Raw genomic sequence first — 15,866 nt, forward strand, 5'->3', positions numbered from 1 at the left:
TTTTTATTTTTTAAAAAAAAACAATTCTCTTAAGATTTATTATGATACTAAATATAATTATAATTTTTTTTAAACTTGTTTAATAACATTAAAAAGATAAAATTAGAGATAAAAAATAACTTGATTACTTTCCAATTTTTAATTTGTTATTTTTTTTAAATAAAAATCATTCATTATTTAGTATCACTTTTAAAAATACCATGTATTAAAATCTTATTATTTTAACAAATTTTGTTAATCATAAAAATAACTTTTTAATATTTGTTTTATTTTTTTAAATACCAAAAACCAAAAAATAAAGATTATAAAAAATAATTAGTAGTGGTAAAAATTTTATTAATTTCATATCAGTTCAACTATTATGACAAAATGAAATGATAGTTAATATATGAGTAAATACAATTAAAAATAATACCATATATATAAATGGTTAATAGATTTTTTTAAAAAAAAAAAGTACGTAAATGTTTGCAAATATATTATCGCATGACATAATATAAAAAAATAATTAAGTATAATCATCAAGTTCAAGAATATGTGGTCTTATACGTATATCACGAACTGTAGCATGTGCCATAGCCGCTAATAAAACTGTTGGACAAGAAACAAATGTATAAAATTCATTTCCATACATTTTACACATTTCAGCGACTTTAGTTTTTAATGATTCATCTACTGTTACCCAAATTGTATAAACATTTTTAGGTGATATTTTAAGAACTTCTTCTAACATTGGTAAATCAGTTATAGCATCACCACATATAAGAATATTGCCTTTATGTATTTTTAATCCCATTTTTTCTTTTATTAACATTATACCATTTCCTTTATTAAATATTAGATCACAATTATCTGATTTTATACATATTTTTATTTCTCTTATATTATCCATTGTAGCAACTAATGTTTCCTCAATAGGATCAATTTCATTAACAATATTTTTAACAATTTCTAGTAATTTTTGTGAACTTGAATCAGAAATACTTTCATTTTTATCCTGACAAGCAATTGTAATATGTCCATAATGTTTCTGTAAACCAGAACCAATCCATTTTAAATGTTCATATTCAGGTAATTCAATTATTTTTTCTAATTTATCAAAAACACTATCTAAAAGTTCCAATTCATCATGCCCAATTTTACTATCTTTAAATTGAACAGATGGATTCATATACCATTCTCTTCCACCAGAAGCACCATAAACATAATATCCTTCTGGCATTGTACTTACATTTAATATACCAATATTTAGCAAAGGTGCTGTTGTTACAATTGCACAAAATTGTGCACATCTACGAGCAAATTGTGCTTGTATAACAGCAGAATATGCTGGTTGAATACTTGAAGCATAACTACAACAATATGATTTTAATGTACCATCTCTATCAGTAAAGAAATGATCAAAATGATCACCTTCTGTAAGAATATCAACAGCATTTGATACTTCTTCTTCAAATGCTTCATCAGAAATTGGATGATATTTTGATAATGTTGCAACAAATTCTTCAACATTATTAACATTATCTGATTGAATAAAACGTAAAAATTCAATATCTTTATTAAGTTCTTGAAGTTGATCATTAATATCTAATTTAGCAATAACACATGAACCATCCAAAGAAATTGATTCTGTTTTTAAAAGTAAAAAATGTTCATCAACACTTGATTTTTCAAGTGTTTCTTTGGCATTTTTTAATGAAATATCAAAATGACTTTTTAATGCAATACCTTTAAGAATATTTTCAACTATTTGTCTTCTAAGCTTACATGTTTTTTCCATAAGAACATAAAAATCAGATAATGTTTTTAATTCAGATACTCTTATTACTTCATGTGTCCATGATGGATCTAAAAATGATGTACTCCATTCCACAATATCATGTTGCATTAAAAATGTTTTAATCTTTAAACCTTTACATAATACTTCTTCTGCACTTTGTGATGCAGCTTGATAAAAAATATTAGCAAATTCATCTGTATTATTAATATCTTCAACACGGAAATAACATTTTTCATTATCATTATATAATCCTGCATTTGTTAATTGAACTTCCGTACCAGCACCAGACGATAATACTAATGTTGCTTTTGAATTACATATCATCATCTCTTTAGCAACTAAATTCATACCATCTTTAATAGGTGTAACAACACCAACATCCATAGCAAGATAATGAGCAATAAGATCTTTTCTATTTAAACCGTTAGTTTGAAAAATAACTGGTTGCCATTCTTTATATTTATCTGATTTTATTGTATCATTAATTTCTTGAGCAATTCTCATACATGTATCTTGATAATTTCTATATGATTCAACTGTTCTCCTATTAGTTACAGCAACTTGAAATAATGTATCTTTACCAATACGATCTGGATATTTTTCAAAATACCTTTTCCATGCTAATAATTTTTGGCGAATTCCTTTTGTATAATCAAAACGTTCAACAGAAAAAAATAATTTACCATCAGGTGCACATTTAGATGCAAATTCTTTTTTAATATTATGTGATCTTTCTATATTTGTGATATTTTTTGCGATATCAATAAAATCTTGGTTTTTAATTGATACTGGAAATACTCCAAGTGAACATGTTGAACCTTCATATGTTACCATAAAAATATCAACAACACCATCATATGAAATTTTAACACGTGTAATATATTTTTGTACAATATCAACATATTTTTGACGATCACGATGTGTTTGAAATCCTACTTTATTAAAACGTAAAATTCCACGAACAATAGGTTCAGCAACAACACGATATTTTGTCATAAAATTATCTGGTGGTTGAAATGGTATATGAAGGAAAAATCCAACTTCTAATGATGAATCAAGACTTTTCATCATTTGTCCTGTTAACATAAGATGATAATCATGAATCCATATAAAATCTTGTTGTCTACTATTTCTAGCAGCATTTAAAGCAAATTGATAATTAACTCTTACATATGCACACCAATGACTTTTTAATATAGTAATATTATCATAATCTGCTACAATATATTCAGGTAAATTATGAAGAGCTGGCCATAAAAGACCATTTGATATTCCACCATAATATGCTTCATAATCATCTTGTGTAACAATGACAGGATTCAATTTATAACTACTTTTATTATAATCATGTAAAACATTTAATAAACTCATATCACGTTCAACCGGATCTTCTACATCATCTTCTTTTTTCTTATCATCAGCCAATACATGAAAAACATCACCTGCTTTTGCTTGTTTTATTAATGGTAATCCTAATGAATTTGTTGATGGTAAAATTGAACTTTGATTTCCATCTACAGATTCATTATCATTTTGTGAATTAACATTAATACCTAAATTAGCTAACCATATATTTTCTTTATCAGATGACATAACAGGATCAACACAAGCAACTAAACCACCACTACCTTGTTTAATTTCCCATGAACCACTTTGTCTTCTTGAAACACTAACTGGTGGTGCATTAGAAACATTTATAACACGACCCTTTTCTTGAGCAATATCAGCTAATCCACCACCTTCTAATGGAACTTGATCTAAATCAGGACCATCACTAGAACTATCATTATCTGTTATACAAATATCTTCATTTGATAAAGAATTAGCAGAACTAACAGTTTTGGAACATCTTCTACTTCTTAAATGTTGAATAAATTTAAAACGTTCACTAAATCTTTTAGCATGCATACCAAGAAGACTTTGTTGCATTCCTGGTACAGCAGCATACAATTCTCTGACCTTATTTTTTCCATTATTAACATCATACAATTCTAGTGAAAATAATAATGAATCTCTATATTGTGTACCAGTAGATAAATCAGATTCATAAACTAGTGGAACAGTATTTTTCCAAAAAAGTATTGAACTAAAACCAATTGTATTAATTAGTTCTTCAAATGCATCATAACGAATAAGTGGGAATACTAAACAATATTCAAGTATACATACTAATCCTTTGAAAGCAATTTCAGAACTTTGACATCTTGATTTCCATATTTCATGCAATTTTGCGCAACAATCACTTATAAATTTATCAATACTATCTTTATAAAATACTTGATTGTCAATATTCAATTTGACTAAAAGCTGAGAAAGCTCCTAAAAATGTTTATTTTAATTATTTGCATTTAATTTTTAAACAAATAAAAAAAATTTTTTTATTTAATTATATGTGAAGTAAGTCAATTTTATATATTTCAATAATTGTTACACTATATAAATTATAAAAATAATAACTAAATAATAAAAAATTTTTCTAAGAATAGATTATTATTATTCATTGATACATATCTGTCATTTTTATGTACATTTTTTAACTAAAATTGTTATTTAATCATAATAATTAATAACATATTGATTAATTTAAGCAAGTAATTGGACAAAATAAATTTCATTAATTTATTAAAGATTGATAAAATTTTAATTAATAAAATAGGTCAACTTTGAAAAGAAATACAAGAATATATTAAGAACATACATATGGCTTTTATTAAAAATAAAGTTATATATATAAAGAATTATAAAATATATCTAATTTTTCTTTTTTTATTATTATTATTAATTAATAATTATTTTGCAAACATACAAACTGAATATATCTAAATATATCTTTTTTTTTAAAGTTATTATATCCAAACTTTTTTTAAGCTAAAAATCAATGCTAAAACTTTAAAACTTTGTTTTCAATTAAACATATTTTCAATTAATTTTTTAAGTTATGATCATTAAAATTAAAAAAAATATGTTAAACTAATAACAAAAAAATAAATATAATATATATAAAAAGGAAAAAGTAATTACAAAATGCTTCTTCTTCAAATATATTTATAGTTATGTAAATTTATTTTTAAATAAAAATAAAAATAAAAATAAAAAAAAACATACCTTTTCTAATAATGTCGTACTTTGTTCAGGTGTTTCAATTTTTTCGGATGGATTTCTTTCAAATGGTAAAGAAGTAGTATGATAGGAATTCTTAAGATTATTATTACAATTAGAAATTGGAGTTTCTTTATTTTCTTCTATTATTAAACTGGAGGCACTAGTTTCAGCAACCATTATAACAATAACAGTATTGTATTTTTTTTCAATCTAAATACAAAAAAAACAGATATCAGTGATAATAAAATATGCAGATTAAAAAATATAGTTAAAACTAGCAAGTATTAAACTTTCAAATAACTTTATCTTAGTATAATGAAAAAGTCATGAGAAATGCATATGAATAAATATTATATTTTTTTATTTTATTTTCTAGATGTTTCTAGTAAAAAGAAAAGAGTAATACATAAATATAACAAAAATAATTTTTATTTTAATTTTTTTTTACAAATAATGTTTGAAAAAGATAGAGAGACTATTATATAGATATAAGGATACCTCATTCTCCCCAAAATCTACACTTTGTAAAATATTAAAAAATATCTTTTCAAAGGGCAAATTTTTTTTAAATAATTGGTTATTTGTAACATATATTCTACAAAATTAATCAATCAAAGAAAATTTTAAATATTATTTATAGTTATCTTGTATGATAAAAATGTTTTTACACAACATATTATAAAAGAAATCAATATCATAAGAAAATAATGTTATATTTTTATAACTTATATATTTTAAAATAACAATAATTTAAAAACAAACTATATGTTAGTAAACATTTCAGGAAAATTAAAGTTATCATTTTTTAAATATCTACTATTCTATTTATTGGAAACATGATTTAATATTTTATAAAACAAATGAAGTGACATTAAAACTATAGTAGATTAAATAAAATTCTTTTATACTTTTTATTAAAAAAAAAAAGAAAGTAATTGTAACTATATATCATAACATTACATACTTTAACAATGAATTGTGTAGAAAAATAATATTGCAACGAAAAAAAAAAGTCTAAAAACGAAATGTACTCAACAATTAAATTTTCTTTGTCAAAAAAAAAATTTCTCTTTTATATTTGAAGGTAATTAAAGGGAACAACACATCTTTTTGTCATAAAAATAAAAATTTGGACTAATTAATAGTCAAAATAAAAACATGTTTACAACTTTATTTTATTGTAATTGAGAGCATATTTACAAAAAAAAAATATATATATTTTATTCTTTTTTAGGATTGTATTTACTATCACAGGACAATAATATATAAAAATAAAGAATAATATATATATTTGGTAATTTATTATGAAAATAAAATGACTAATCTTGTATACACTTAATGATTACTATACTAACATAAATAAAACATCTATTTTTTTATTATCAATAAAGTTATAATATTTAAATATGATTTTTTAAAACATATAATTGAAGTACATTATTATATTTCATTTCTATTTTAAAAAAAAAATTAAATAAAAATCTACCTATAAAAGTGATAAATTATATCAAAACATATTTCAATACAATTTGATTATTTATTCAAAACTAGAACGATTATATCTTCATTTTAAGGATGAATAAAAGGTAACGTCAATGAATTTATAAAGTTGTATAAAAATATTATAAAGTTTATAGATTAGTTATAGCAAACAATAACTAAATGTTTAAAATCATTGACCCAATGTAGTGTTTCTTTTAATAATAACTATATTGACCTAAACATAAATAAGATTACAAATAATAAAGAATATATAAAAATTTTTGTAATTCTACAACTGTGAATAATGTTTTTTTTAATCTTTAAATAGAAAGGTTAAAAGATGTTTTGGTATCATCGCTTTAGGTGTTATACTTTTAATTCATAAAAAAAAAACCATTTCTCCAACAAAACAAGTTTGATGTCAAAGGTGGAGTTATAATTACATTGAAAATTCTCAAAATGTAAAAATATCTTGCTGAATTGGGATGGTAGAAAATTAATTATTTTGTAAACACTATGTCTTTCCCAGTCGCTTCACGTGAAAATCTTCACATATATTTATATACAAATGACATCTATAAAGTAAAAAGATTTTTTTTTTTATAACTATAGATTAATGCATTAGCACATATGCTTATTAAAAATTTCCTCTATTTAAAAAATTTTTGGTCACTGAAAAGATTACTAATTTTTAAAAATAAATATTAAAAATGATTAAAAAAAAATGATTTATAATTATTATTAAATTTAAAAATATACAAAATATAAAATGCTTCTATAAATAATTTTTTTTTTTTTGAATGTATGCCTCTACAATAATAAATATTTAAACATATATACATTATATCCCTTTTTTTTATCATTATAATATAAAATGGGAAGAGATACTGAGAAAGGAATATAAATGAAAAAAAAATTTAATTCCATTTAAAATTAACAAACATGTTGGAGAAATATTATTCATCGGAAGCATTTATTGGCATAACGTATAAAATTTTATAATAAAAGCTTATGAATAGCGATAAAATTTATAATTTATATAAAATAAATTTACAACATACCTAAGTATAATAGTATTTAAAATATAAAAAATTATTTTTAAACAATACAAATATATTTTTGTTATTTTTTTTTTTCTCCAAAGCTTATTCATTTAATTTAATATTATATTTTTAGTATGTCTGTTTTACATCAAAACTATGGAACAACTGACAACACTAATGAATTTGGTAGGTAAAATTTTTATGGTGTTATTTATAAATAAAACTTAAATTTCATATTTATCTCTTATTTAAATATATATATTTTTTTTTCTCAGTAATTAATATTTGTAATTTTATATATAGTTTGTAACGTTAAGAAACTTTTTTTTTAAGTAACATGACCAATTGACATATATATACTCTATATATATCTCTTACTACAATTTTTTTTGGAATAATTATGACACGTTAGGGTTTATGTGTTGTCATTCTATATGGGTGAGTATACGCTTATTCAAAATATTGTGAGTTGTGAAGACCAATCAGATGATGAGGAAATTTTTTTAAACTTTAATAAACCTTCTTTAGGTAATAGATATTTTGGTGAATCATCATTTATAACAAAATGGTTTGATATTCCAAAAATTAAAAGAAGACATGTATTAGCATTTATGGCTTTTCTAGGATTTGTCAACATTTATGCAATGAGGGCAAATTTGAGTGTCGCAATAATTGAGATGACATCTCCTAAATATATTCAAAATGGTAGTATAACGATAACTGTAAGTACATACATTTCTTTTTTTTTTATAAACATCTTCAATATTTATTTTTATATAGAAAACACCAGATTTTGAATGGGATAAGATGACACAAGGATTAATTTTAGCATCATTTTTTAATGGATATATTTTTACACAAATACCTGGAAGTTATTTATCTTCAAAATATGGTGGGAGTAAAATATTTTTATTAGGAATATTTGGTACAGCTTGTCTTACTGTTTTAACTCCACCACTTTCTTATCTTGGAAAATATGTTATTATTAGTATTAGATTTTTAGAAGGTTTATTTGAAGGAGTAACTTATCCTGCTATGGTTGCTATATGGGCAAAATGGGCTCCATATACTGAAAAAAGTCGTTTAGCATCATTTGCTTTTTCTGGTTCTTATTTTGGTACAGTTATAAGTTTATCATTATCTGCTTATATTGGTGAGATATTTGGTTGGCAAATGATATTTTATTTTTTTGGAATAATTTCAATAATTTGGTCATATTTTTGGATAAAAATTATTAGAGAAAATCCAGAAGATGATTTATATATAACTGGTGATGAATTAGCACTTATAAAAACAAGTACATTACCACCAAGTAATGTTAATTTTAATTGGAGACAAGCATTAATTACAAAAAGTGTTTGGGCTATTATAGCAGCACATTTTTGTCAAAATTGGGGATTTTATACAATGTTAGCTTATCTTCCAAATATTTTAAAAGATTTAACACATTATAAAATTGAGACAGTTGGTGTTTTTTCTGCAATACCATATTGGTTAATGGGATTTATTTTAATTTATTCTGGAATGTTTTCTGATAAACTTCTTGAACGTTTACATTGGCCTGTTGAAAAAGTAAGAAAATGTATGTGTTGTTGGGGATTGTTAATACAAGCAATATTTCTTATCTTAGCATCTTTTACATCATCATCAGGATTATTAATTTTCTGTATCGTCTTATCAATAGGTGCTGGAGGATTACCTTGGTCTGCATTTTCTGTTAACACAATTGATATAGCTCCACAATTTGCAGGTCAATTAATGGGCTTATCAAACACTTTAGCAACATTCCCTGGTATGATATCTCCATTAATAGTTGGTTCAATTGTAATAAACGGTACATACCCAGAATGGAATATCATTTTTTATCTTACTTCTTTAATTCAAATAATTGGAGCTGGAGTGTTTTATAAATTTGCATCTGGTGATATTGTTGAATGGGCCAAAGAACCATCTATGTTACCAGCTGCTTTTACAACTTTTTGATTTTATTATTTAATTTTTTCTTTAAAATTAAAATAATTTCAATTTAATACTTCAATTTTATTTTTTGATATACATGATTGATACTAAATAGCAAAGGCAAAATAAATTTAATGATTTGTCAAACTCCATTAATCTCTGAATTTGATTAGTTGCCTCTAACTATTGCTTCAATAAAAAAAATATTATTCAAAACACAAAAAAATATATCCTAATGAAATTGATTCACAATAAAATTTTTTTGTTCTTTAACCCAAAAGATAAATGGATGATAACAATGAAGATAAAAATTAATGTTATTATTTTTTATAGTTGTGATAAATATGTTTAATTTTAAAAATAATGTTAGCATTAAATCTAACATGTATTTTTGTTTAATTTTTTAATTATAATAAAATAAAAATCACAATAAAATATCAAGGGTGTAGTAAAATTTTATATATATAAATTTTTTTTTCAAAATGTTTTTTTAAAAATTAAAATTACTAGTATAGAAAAATTTTTGTAAAGTATAATTATACAATTTTATATTAAAGGCATTTTTCTTATTTTATTAATGTAACTGAAAAGAAAATTTGTAAAATAATTAGAAGAAAAATTATATTATTATCTATTAAAAAAAGATGAAGTAAAATTTTTTGAAGAGAATAAAAGGACATGTATTCTATTTTTTTAATGTTTTGATATATTTTAATTCTTTTTAATTATATTTAATTTATATTATAATTTGGTAAAAGAGAAACAATATAAATTATATTATAGACCTTGAATTTTATCAAAAGAATATATATTATTTGTATTTTAAAAATTAATTTAAAAGTTATTTTTTATGTTTTAAATTTAAAAATATATTCTATGTTACACCTACACTCAATTGATCATAAAAACCATTATTTTTTTATAGCCACTAAAAATATCTACTTAAATATCAATGTCTATTAATGATAAAATATTTATTGATAACTTATTGTTTGCTTATTGTTTGATCTTTAAAACTTATAAAACGGCTAGAGATAAATATAATGTTTAATGTACATTATTTACTTGGTTTTTATAAATAATTACCTTTATATAAATATAATAAATGATTTATAAATAAGATGAATACTAAAAGTATTGTTAGAGAAGACCACTTTAATATATATATATATATTTATATACTAACAATAATAACTAAAAGACGAAAAATTATATATGATAAAAATGCACATATGCTTAAAATATCATAAATAATATGTCTCAAATAAAAATATATCAAATTTGAAGAAACTAAATGTATCTTTACTGATTGAAAAATAAGATAAAATAAAACATTTGTTTAACATTTTAGTTGACTGAATATGATGTTATTTAAAAAAAACATTATCAGTTGCGTTGTTATTTGTGAATATATATTATAAAAATCAATTTTTCGGAATTAAAGATGTTCAAAAAAAAAAAATTTAAGACAAATGAGTTCATCATCTTGTTTAGGATTTTCACTTGATGATATTTAAGCACTAGCTAATTCGTCTTGAGCACCAGTGGTGATAAGGTGAGCAAAAGCTTTGTAGTCAACCATACCTATAATTAATAAATAATATTAAAAAAAAATATAAATATATAATTTATTTACCTCCTTCAATTGGTGGGTTTCCTTTGTACATAGCTTTAATTTCATCCTCATCTAATGGTTCTCCTCTTTTGTTTTTAAGGATCTTAACTAATTCCTCTTCAGTGATTTTTCCGCTTTCTTTCTTATCAAACATAGCAAAAGCTCCAACAATAGTTTGTTCTGGATCTGTTCCGGTAAGACGTTCTCCGAAAAGTGTAAGGAAAACAGTGAAATTGATTGGTCCTGGAGCCTCTTTGATCATGTCTTCAATTTGTTTTTCAGAAGCAATTTGTCCCATAGAAGCATATAAATCTTTAAGGTCATTCTTGCAAATAACACCATCCTTATTTTGATCCATAATTCCAAAGGCTTCTTTGAATTCTTGGATGGTTTTTTGGTCAAAAGCAGTAGCTTCGGATCCAGCACGTTTTTTAGATGACTTCTTTTTGGTGGCTTTAGACTGTAAATAAATAACATATTTAACAAATATTTTTATAAAAATATCATTCTTTGTTATTTATGTATATATATGTGTATAGCTCATATAAATTTTTTTTTAACTATTTTAAGATATATATTTATAAAGAAAAAAAATATATATATAGATATATAATATATAACAAAGAGCGATATAAAATAAAACTTACCATTTTGCAATTTAGTTGATGACTGAAGAGTGATTCAACTGAATTCTGATCTGATATATGAAGTCGATCTTAGTTTTACTCAATAAAAAGGGGCAAGTAAAATCAACCACTTTTTACAATCTTGAAGATTTGTTAGCCTACTTTACACAAAGAAGCGTAGTATCAACAGATAATCTTGTTTTTCATTATACAGGGAGGCAGTAAAAGATATTATATAGTTAAGATAATATTTGAAATATCTTTGATAATTTTTATTACTCTCTCTATCTTTGACATCCATTACATTTATCTTTTATTTATTATAAAGAATAATAAAGTTATACTAATGTATTTCTTATAACAAGATCCTCAAACAGATTGATAAAAGAAAAAGAAGAAGGAGAAATGTTGCAGAAAGTTTACCCTCAACAGTGATCATATATAAAAATATTAAAGAAAAAAAAAAGAAAGAAATATTTGTACGTGTAAATATGTGTCTAATTCTGCGAATTATATTAAAATATTTTCTTTTACCACAATATAATATTTTCTTTTATCTACATTACATCCGTCGTTTTGTTTAATCACTCATCATTTCTTACTACCTCTTCCACAATTATTCTTAGTTATATATAACAATAAAATTTTATATATAAAATATATTATATCTTTTTTAAAAAGTTAATATTATATTTAATAGTGATTGCTAATACATAGAAATAGCGTAAACTTTTTAATATAATATTAAAAGTTAGAAAGTTTGATTATCGCCCCCTCAAGAATTTTTGAAAAAATCTCATAATAATAATATAACTAAAATAAAAGAATAATTTATAAATTCTTTTTTACATTTTGAAGATCTTAACTAATAAATGTGTTTACAAATGTCTTATGTTATCTATCAAGAAAAAGAAAAATTAATAGAAAATTACTGATACACCAATTTTTATTCTTATTCATTTTATAAGAAAATGTCAAAGAATAAATAATAAAATTTTTAATAATTGATAATTGATAAAATTATTTTAATGAAAAAAAATGATAAATTTTTTAATTTTTTAAGAAACTAGAAAAAAAAAGATTACACTTTCTTAGTACATTTCAATGACAATAAAATTATTGTCATAAATAATTAACAATTTTTGTAAACAATTTAATAATGTTAATTAATTTAATTTAAATTAATTTAAAAAAAAAGGAAAATTAATTTAATATAACAATTTTGAATCAAAATATATAGAATCATATTAAAAAAAAAAGAAAATCAGTTATAAAAAAAAATTGTAAAAATATATGAAATATAAAATAATTTTTAATTATTCTTGTGATAATCTTTGTTTAACTAGTAAAGCAATTCTTTTTCCATCTTCCATAGGTGAGGAATACTGAACTTGATATTTTAATCTCATTTCTGGTGTAAAACTTTGTTCCATCATTAATATAATAGCTGACCATTGTCTTAACCATTCTAAACTATTTTCTGATACTTCTGTATATGTATTTGTCATCATAGCAATTAACATATTAATTAAAAGTAATGTTACAAAAAGCATATAAACCATAAATGTAATTATACCAAGTGTTGTTAAATCACAATGTTGTAATTCTTCAAAAAATACAGAAAATTCAGTCAATGACATTATAAACATTCTTACATATGATTCTGATATATTTCCCATAATATTTGTATCTTCTTTTGTCATTGTTGATTTACCATTAATACGTTTATAACCAATAAATATAATATAAAAAGCTTGTGAAAATCCAATAACAATTATTGAATAAATTAAAAAGAATCTTAATAGATCTCTTATTATAATTTTATAAAGCATTAAAACAAATGGTCCAACTAATTTAAAACCTCTAAAATATAATAATTATTAATATTATATAAAATTAAATTGATAAAAAAAATATATATATATATTTATATAAACTAACCTTAAATAAAAAAGAAACATTAATGATGTTAATAAAACATTTATAATCCATATAACATCTTCAACTTCATGCATACAAAGTATCCTAAATACAAAAGTAAGAAGCATTAAGATACATGAAATTAAAAAAATTGCTTTTGCTGGAAATCCTGATAATGAAAGAAAATACATTTTACGACCAATATTTCTGATGTGACTGTATGCTTGTAATAAATACAAACCAGCTCCAACAGTTGAAAGAATATTTAATATAGTATATATCTTTAAAATTTAATAAAAAAAAATATAATTTTTATAATTAATTAACTTACAATATATCGTTTATGTGTCCAAAAAGGATTATTTTTGAAAGACATTTTAAATAAACAAGGTAATTTTAATGTTCCTTTTTCTCTTTCAAAAGGTGTTGGACGTATAAGAAAACATGAAAATACAATGATAAAATAAATAATATATATTGCAAATTGTGTATATAATGTTTTTTTTCCATATGTAACCCATTTTTTATGAACTAATTTTTCTATTAAATTTGGAAGTAAATTTAAATGTTCTGATGTATTTCCATATACAACTAATGCTAAAGCTGAATTTCTATTAATTTTACCAGATGATGGTTCAATAGAATCAATATGTTCTAATGGATAATGTGAACATCTTACATCACCATATGTCCATAATACTACTTTTTCTTTTGTCATAATTTTTACAAACATCTTTATAAAAAAAAAAAATATAATTATTATATATTAAAATACTTACATCTTTTTTAGCTAAGTAAGCTGCTGTTGTTAATGGTGTTAATCCTTGCCTATTTAATATATGTAATTTAGCACCAAGTGATAAAAATAAATCAAACATCTCCCAATTACCTCTAATTGCACAAATATGAAGAACTGTATTACCATTTGTATCTTGCCAATTAGGATCAGCACCATAAACAACAAGCATTCTAATACATTCTTCTTGTGAAAGGCATGCTGCAAATGATAAAGGATATTCACCCCAATATAAATGTCCTGTATATCTAGTATGTCTTGACAATTCAACATGTTCAAATTCTGTTGTATCTGTTCTTGTATCTTTTTGATCATCTGCTGTAAAAAAATTACCACAACATCTTTGATCTACTGATGCACCACATTTTAAAAGAAATCTTACTACTTCAATATTTTCAGAACTAATTGCCATATGAAGTGCTGTTTCACCATAATACTCATCACAAATATAATAATCATTTATTATTTTTGGAAAAATATACAATAATCGTTGTGCTAAAAGTTTCATATGTGGTGGTAGTCCAGAAATAAAACAAACATGTAATAATGTCTCTCCAACAGAACCTCTACAATCTATCCTCCAACATATAAATTTTTTTAATTGACTTGGAGGAGCATTAAATGTATTTCCTGTTCTTTCTTTATGTCTTATTGCAATAATTTCTTCTATTGGAATCATTTCACCTTCTCCATTATTATACAACATTTGACCAATATTCTAAAAAAAAAAATTAATAAAAAAAATATATAATAAAAAATAATTTTTACCTCTCTTATTTGATTATCAAGTAACTCATATCTTCTAGATTTTAGAACTTCTTTAGCAAGAACAGCCAATATACCATTACCTGTGACATCAGCAAATTTATATAAAGGATTCTTTTTTCCATCAACTTGATTTTTTATTCCAGCAGTAACAGTACTTGATGAAGCTCCCATATTATAAAACAATTATATAAAAAAAAAATTATAATATTTCCATAAATGAGTACTTTAATAATAAATAAATTTATATTTTAAAAATATTTTAAAATAAATAAATAAATGAACCAAGGTATATATTTACTTTGACGTTATTATTTATGGTACAACAAATAATATTTTATATATTTTTGAAAAAATTTTAGAGTACATTTAACAAAATAAAAATTATTTTATGATTCAATAAATTTAATAAAAATATATATAAAATATTTAACTTAAACTTTATTTTATCACTATTTATAACATAAACTTTTAAACTTTAATTAAATATAAAAGTCAAACTAAATTTTTCATGTTATAGTAATAATAAATATATATTTTGTGTTTTAATATATTAATTTTTTTACAGTAATTTTAAATTTTTGATTTTTAATAGTTTGATAAGTTTAAATATAAATATGCCATTTATTTTTTAAATATTAAGTTATATTTTTTCACCTTTTATTATAATAAAGAGGTATATTATTTGTTTGATATTATTATCATAAAATTCATCTACAAAATAAATCTTTATAAAATGCCAACCAATGAAAATGAATAATAATAAAGATAATAATTG

At 22.2% G+C, this 15,866-nt stretch overlaps 4 protein-coding genes across 4 annotated transcripts; 1 reads left to right on the forward strand and 3 right to left on the reverse strand.

The window, feature by feature from the left end:
• Positions 1 to 508: 508 nt before the first annotated feature.
• Positions 509 to 5,059, reverse strand: SRAE_X000022500 (Glycosyl transferase, family 20 domain and HAD-like domain-containing protein; the record flags this gene model as incomplete). The annotated part of the gene is made up of 2 exons (XM_024644543.1): positions 509 to 4,099; positions 4,886 to 5,059. 2 exons carry the CDS (start codon positions 5,057 to 5,059, stop codon positions 509 to 511), a joined length of 3,765 nt encoding a protein of 1,254 aa, XP_024510091.1.
• Positions 5,060 to 6,457: 1,398 nt separating this feature from the next.
• On the forward strand, positions 6,458 to 9,390 carry SRAE_X000022600 (Major facilitator superfamily and Major facilitator superfamily domain, general substrate transporter and Major facilitator superfamily domain-containing protein; the record flags this gene model as incomplete). The annotated part of the gene is made up of 5 exons (XM_024644544.1): positions 6,458 to 6,468; positions 7,541 to 7,593; positions 7,936 to 8,129; positions 8,188 to 8,989; positions 9,038 to 9,390. The coding sequence occupies 5 exons, from the start codon at positions 6,458 to 6,460 to the stop codon at positions 9,388 to 9,390; spliced, it is 1,413 nt and encodes a 470-aa protein (XP_024510092.1).
• A 1,489-nt stretch (positions 9,391 to 10,879) lies between these two features.
• SRAE_X000022700 (AT09395p) lies at positions 10,880 to 12,046 on the reverse strand (the record flags this gene model as incomplete). Its single annotated transcript, XM_024644545.1, has 4 exons — positions 10,880 to 10,950; positions 11,003 to 11,441; positions 11,629 to 11,696; positions 12,031 to 12,046. The coding sequence occupies 4 exons, from the start codon at positions 12,044 to 12,046 to the stop codon at positions 10,880 to 10,882; spliced, it is 594 nt and encodes a 197-aa protein (XP_024510093.1).
• Positions 12,047 to 12,923: 877 nt separating this feature from the next.
• On the reverse strand, positions 12,924 to 15,262 carry SRAE_X000022800 (Nanchung; the record flags this gene model as incomplete). Its single annotated transcript, XM_024644546.1, has 5 exons — positions 12,924 to 13,470; positions 13,549 to 13,808; positions 13,859 to 14,260; positions 14,307 to 15,041; positions 15,092 to 15,262. The coding sequence occupies 5 exons, from the start codon at positions 15,260 to 15,262 to the stop codon at positions 12,924 to 12,926; spliced, it is 2,115 nt and encodes a 704-aa protein (XP_024510094.1).
• Positions 15,263 to 15,866: the final 604 nt, after the last annotated feature.

Source organism: Strongyloides ratti, assembly GCF_001040885.1.
Source record: "Strongyloides ratti genome assembly S_ratti_ED321, chromosome : X".
NCBI classification, from domain to species: domain Eukaryota; kingdom Metazoa; phylum Nematoda; class Chromadorea; order Rhabditida; family Strongyloididae; genus Strongyloides; species Strongyloides ratti.